The sequence below is a fragment of the Caloenas nicobarica genome, chromosome 13 (genome assembly GCF_036013445.1).
Source record: "Caloenas nicobarica isolate bCalNic1 chromosome 13, bCalNic1.hap1, whole genome shotgun sequence".
Lineage (NCBI taxonomy): Eukaryota > Metazoa > Chordata > Aves > Columbiformes > Columbidae > Caloenas > Caloenas nicobarica.
The window spans coordinates 9770942-9776976 of record NC_088257.1 but is presented as its reverse complement, the minus strand read 5'-3'; the positions used below and the strand labels follow the sequence as shown (position 1 = coordinate 9776976).

The 6035-nt window shown below is 40.8% G+C and overlaps 1 protein-coding gene across 1 annotated transcript; it reads right to left on the bottom strand.

Moving 5' to 3' along the window:
* Positions 1 to 1204: 1204 nt before the first annotated feature.
* Positions 1205 to 5605, bottom strand: LOC135993997 (myeloid protein 1). Its single transcript, XM_065644245.1, has 7 exons — positions 5560 to 5605; positions 4934 to 5066; positions 4114 to 4265; positions 3419 to 3589; positions 2553 to 2667; positions 1831 to 1982; positions 1205 to 1395 (listed from the first exon to the last, which is right to left on the bottom strand). The coding sequence occupies exons 1-7, from the start codon at positions 5603 to 5605 to the stop codon at positions 1205 to 1207; spliced, it is 960 nt and encodes a 319-aa protein (XP_065500317.1).
* Between the last annotated feature and the right edge of the window lie 430 nt (positions 5606 to 6035).

Here is a 6035-nt window from a genome sequence, read left to right as displayed (position 1 = left end):
ATATATTAGTCTCAGTGTGAAATACTGATTCTTCACTGGTGCTGTGGGAAGCTAGTTTTAATTGAAAGGTAACTTCTGACATGAGGTGATGTTTAATTTTATAGTTTTAGTGTTGGTTTTGTTTAGCGATGTGTGTTGGTGCTATGGTATATGCCTTGTGCTTTGGGGACAAGTGGCAAAACGCTGCCTTGTGTAAAGCAGCATTAATTCTCCTTTTCCTTCTTTGTAAGTCTTCCTGAGTGGCTACAGGGGGAGGATGGCACTTGGCAAGGACCTGCAGAGAGCTGCCTGCTGCCGCCTTGCCCTCCTGTGGGTACCCTGTACTTCAGAGCTCTGCCTTCTTCCAGCTAAGGCAAGTTTCATTTTGTTTTATTACTTTTTTTTTTTCTCTTAGTTTCACTGCTGTGTGAAGGCTTTCTAAAACACCATCTCTAAAGTGTATAAGGCAGTGATACAGTTTGTTAGAGTAACTAAAACCCTCAAAATGAAGTACCGAATTTCCACCTGATACACTAAGATCGTCTGTAGGGTCACTCAGAAGTCCCCCTCGCAGTGAGAAGCTAACAGTGGCACCACCTCTTCTGCCACATGCAGGACTGAGCTAGTCTTCGTACTCGCTAACTTTTCAGACTCCTTGAGAAAGCGTATAATCAGTCATTGCTAATTTCCTGATTCTCTTGTAAATGCGGATTGTAACAAAAATGCAAATCCTTTTTTGCTCGTGTGGGGTCCCTTTTGATATCCCATAGAGACACCAGTTGTTCGGGCATAATGACTCCAAACAGCATCATTTATGCCTTGTGGAGTGTTTCAATAAGTTTCCTTCTACTTTTCCTCAGTTCAAGTGCCTTCAAAATCAAAAGTAATCTTGTTTTCCAAGATGTAGTAAAGTTTTTGAATTAGCCTAAGATAAAATGTTCACAACAATTACAGGTACTTACAAAACAGTGCCTAACAGGTATGTGGAGTGTATATTAATGTTAGCACCTTGCAATATTACGTAAGGTCCAAAGTATTGAATCAGTAGTAATATAAACTGTTGTGCGTATTGTACAACTTCTTAAATTCTGTCAAATACATTTTTTCCTTCCTTCACTGAGATAGGCTGTCCACATGATTAAAAAAAACCAAAACAACAACAACAAACCACTGACAACTTTTGGATGCTGAGATGAGTTTATTTAGAATTTACTACATTGCCATTTCACTCTCTTTGCCCTTTTCCCCTTTCGAGATTGCTAGTAGGGTCTGAACGGTCACAGTTCTCAACATGAATATGAGATGTGATCCCAGGAAATACTCTTTGCATTGGCAACATTCTCCCAAGGATTTGCCCCTTAGAAATTCTACCATTGTATCTGATGGGGTGGATGCAGAGTAGTTTTACGCAGAAGCCTGGGGAAAATGAGGATAGAAAACATCAGATGACTGATGAAGCATTTGCTCTTCCATACTAACTCTGTTTCAGAAATATTGATGTTTTCTGTCTTGTCCTTTCTGGTGAGATAACAATAGTGGAAATACCAATAAGTGAAGACACCGTGGTCTTAAAAAATAGAGATAGTGGTTGGAGTTGTTGGCTTGGTGGAGAAGGGAAGATGGGGGTCAGGGAGAAAAGGTGGGAATTCCGGCTTTAGTGAAGAGAAGAGCTCTAAGGCATTTTACAGAACTCAATTATTTGCATTCTGTCATAGGAGCAAAAAGTTCTGTGTGTAAATGAATAGAAGACACAGTGTTCCAAAACATGTACCTTGCTTAACTACTTGACTAGCTGCAAGATAATACATGGCCTCAAGACAAAGAAACATTAAATGAAAAATAGCTGTTTACCTGATCCCCTGATTTGGACTCCATCATCAATGGCATTTCCGTTGTGGAAGAATTTAATGGGTCCAGAGAGCTCGCCAGAAAACGGAGCGTACACGGTTGCTCCATCAGAGCAGATGACATCCACACCCGTGTGCTTTCCTTTCCCGTTGCGTCTAGAACCAAATACGTAATTAGAGAAGTCTCTTGTCAGGCCTAACATTAGTGAGAGACTAGTTACCTTGCTACAAGATCTGGAAATGGGTTGTTTGTACTGAGACAGTGTTGACACAGTTGGCTGGCTGAAGAATCTATAAAAAGCTTTTTGGTGTAGATGATGTCATGCTATTTAGGGCTGATCATCTGTTAGCTTTGCAGTTTTGCAAACTGGAGGAAAAAAATACTGCCTTTCTTCCAAGCCTTTAAACAGAACTGTGAAGTGGCAGAAATGTTGGTTGGCAGGTGCCTGTGGAAGCCATCAAGTCCAGCCTTCCACTTGAGTCCAGACTGTTCCCAATACCGGGTCAGGTCCAGCACGGCTTGGTCTGAGTCATAAAAACCTCCAAGTGCAGAGGTTTTTTGAACAATTTGGGCAACCTGTTCTACTGCTGCATTACCCTTGCAGTGAAAATGTTGCCTCATGTCCAACCTAAACCTTCAAAGCTGTAATTCTTAACTGGCTTAAACAAAGTTCAACTCCGTTTCAGTGGAGCAGCAAGAAAACCCATGTGTTCTGCTTACAGTACCTTGGAGCTCCGTAGTATCCGCAGCCGTACCTATCACAGCCTCTTATCTCGTTTGTGGGATTCCCAGAGCACACTGTTGCCCAGCGTGTGTCTTGTTGTGGAAACGGTGGGACAACTTAAAAATACAGAAACACAGCACATCAAAGTTAACTTTTAGGTTCTAAGTGTTGCATGTTTGTAGCTACTAGTTTTAATTTTAGGTGGGAAAATACTGGAATTGCATCCCACGTGTAGTTGGATGTCTCCTCCACAAAATTTGTCATCCTTTAGGATTACTGGATTGTAATGTTTCTAGATTAGGGTTATCTCATATAAGGAACATACTTTAGAGACAGAAATTCAAAAATATTATTGCAATTCCTAGAGTGTGATCTGAGGGACAGGAAAAGACTCAGTTTTGTTTGTTATTCTGCGCCTGGGCTGATGGGACTGGACTCTTTTAAGTCCTCCATTACTATCTGTGTAGTATTTGTATTTGCAAAGAATAGTCCTAAAGTCTGCCAAGATGAAGTACTGAAAACACTAATAATTAAAAGGGTACAAGCAGAAGAGATGCCTGACTCAGTTTATCGCTGAGGCTTGATGCCGCTGTGTCATGGGGGAGCAAGAAATAGAACGCGATAAGCTGATATATTTTCTTCCTCTAAGACTGCCTGCAGTCCTGTCATGCTATATTTGTAATGCTTATTTTCGTTCTTTCAGGTGTTGCTGTTGGGGAGAACCTAAGACGGAGGAGACTATTGCTATTTGATATTATTGTCCTTATTTGAAATTAATAACTTCATTTTTGTTCGTTAAACTACTTATTCTGGAGTTGAATTTTTTTGTTGTTGTTGTATTTTTTGTTGTTGTTTGTTCATTTTTACCAGGTGTAAGTAGATGAGTAGGATCAGAGTGGTCGCAGTTCTCAACATGGATGTGAGAGATAATGCCAGGAAATACTTTTTGCATTGGCAGCATTCTCCCGAGTTGTTGCCCTCTCTGGATTTGGCCTTGGTACCGGATGGGGTGAATACAGACGAGCTTCACACAGTAACCTGGAAGAGATGGGAGAGGATGTGAGGTCAGGAAGAACCAGCTGTGTCTATTCTTGGAGTGAGCAAGAAACCTTTCCCGCTGACCTTTCACTGGAGACTATAATGCTGAAGCAGAAATAAGGTACCAACAATCCTGAAATCAAAATTTCTTGGATTGCTAGGGAAAAGAGTGAGCTGGAAAACAGGGACAGGAAAATGTCCTCTCAGCAAAACTGAGGACATATTTCTGATACTTTATTTTTACTGTTTCCTTTTTTTTATTTGTGTGGTTGTTTTCCTGCTACCTGTTTTTTCAAGTCCCTTCCTCCCTCCTCTCCAAGAAAAACATAGGAAAAAGACTATATCCAGCTGGTACTGATTTCTGATATTTCTTAGCAGCAGCCTAGTTGTGCTTCAGTGCAGGAACTAGAGAAGGTGTAAGATTAGTCAACCCTTTGCTTGAATTGAAGAGCGACAGAAACCTTACTCAAGTAAATAAAATGAATAAACGCATGCCTCAGAACACATCTGCTGTCATGACTTGCCTGATCCCTGGATTTGGACTCCGTCATCGATGGCGTTTCCATTATGAAAGAATCGAATGGGTCCGGAGAGCTGGCCGCTGAAAGGAGCGTACACCGTCGCTCCGTCAGCACAGATGACATCCACACCCACGTGCTTTCCTTTGCCACTGTGCCTGAAAACAGAAATATGTGATTAGAGAACTCTCTCAGGCTTAAGATCACGGATAGATAGATCAGTTAAACACCATGCAATATCTGAAGCTTCTCTAACAAAAGTTTTGCATCTGCAATGAAGTTAGAAAGAAACAGTGGTTTCGATCCGTCTTTATTTTATCATAAAATATTTGTATTAGTCTGATCTTTTTTAAAGGCAACTGAGATTTCACATTTTAAGTGTATTTTTAATTTTCCCAAGTTCATGGGCTATTTCAAGCTGTTATAGCTGTTCTACCGCAAAATAATCTGTGCCAGTGTAAAGTAGAATCTTATGTTTGGAATTTCCTCATTTAGAAATTCAGAAGTTGCATGATGACGATGGACATTTCTTATAGGCCTGAGAAGAGGAGGTGACAGGAAAACTCAGGGAAGGCAGGAGTCATTCTACATATAAAACCATTTTTCAGGGAAATATAACCTGGTTTTTTATGAGGTGTCTACTTGAAGACAACAATGCTGGCAGATGTTTAGCTGGTGTAAATGAATCTACTTCCTGTAAGCTGTTGCTGAATGTTAGTTAAATATCTGGTCTGTAAGCAACTCCTGCTTAAACTCTGCTCTTTTTCCCGTCTGACGATTTCATGTAGGAAAGCAAGAGGGAACTCCGTTGCTTCTGCCACGTTACCTGTCGGCACCGTACTGGCCACAGCCGTATCTGTCGCAGCCGCGGATTCTGTTGGTGGGATTCCCGCTGCAGATCTGTGCCCAGTGTCTGTGTTGTTGTTGAGGTGGGTGTGCATCCAACTGCTTGGCAAAAACTTTACGTGCAAAAGAGGAAAATGGGGAAAATTCAACCGTGTTCTTAATACAGTACAGCAGAAAGCATTAATGTGCAAAACAGAGTGTTTAAAGTGGAAGACTTGAGCTCCTGGAAGTTCATAATTTCAGAAACTGTAGGTGAAAGGACATTGTACAACCTACTATGTAGATTTGATCCATTTTTCTTGAGGTCTTATTTTAAGGTACATACACTGAACAAAGCAAAGCTGTAGATTAATATTTTTAATATTTATGAAATAAGTCAAATTACTTTCACTTCATGAAACCTCTAAACATGTCATTATATGACTATAAATGCACACCTAATTCCATATTTTATAATACTCATAACTGTGCTTGTTACCATAATTCTTCATCAAAATAAATTGAAAAAAAACTCAGCACTATTTATGTTGGAGCAAATGTCAATAATGCATTAGTGTCTGCCTAAAACCAGTCAAGACCAACTGCAATACAGTGATTTCAACTTACCAGCGGACACCAAGCTGACCAGAGCCACCAGGCTGAGAGCTGACATCTTGTGGCTGTTACACCGGTGTTCTTTGATCAAATCAAAGACGTTGAGCAGTAGCTGCCTGGGGTATTTATGTGTTTTTGAAAGCCTGAGTCTGTTGTCTTGGCCAATCAGTCTGGAGTAAAGTATTACAGCTCCAGGGAGATGGTGTTGCCATATTAGGCACTGAGGATGTCTACAAACAGTTGTTAGAGCTGGTTGGGAAAGATGGATGTAATTGGTCTCTTAGCACACAGTAACAGATGGAAATGAACAATCCCACATTTCAGGAAGCTCTGGTGGAATTGTTTCTTAACACCTTTTGTTCCCCCTCCTGCAGCGAGGCCATGCTTAGGCCAGAAATGATAGGAACAAAGCATATGGTCCAGAGGACTGAGTTGGAGGGAAAAGATAAGCAAAACTCCACAGGGGATGTAACCAGTGTGTCCTTCAC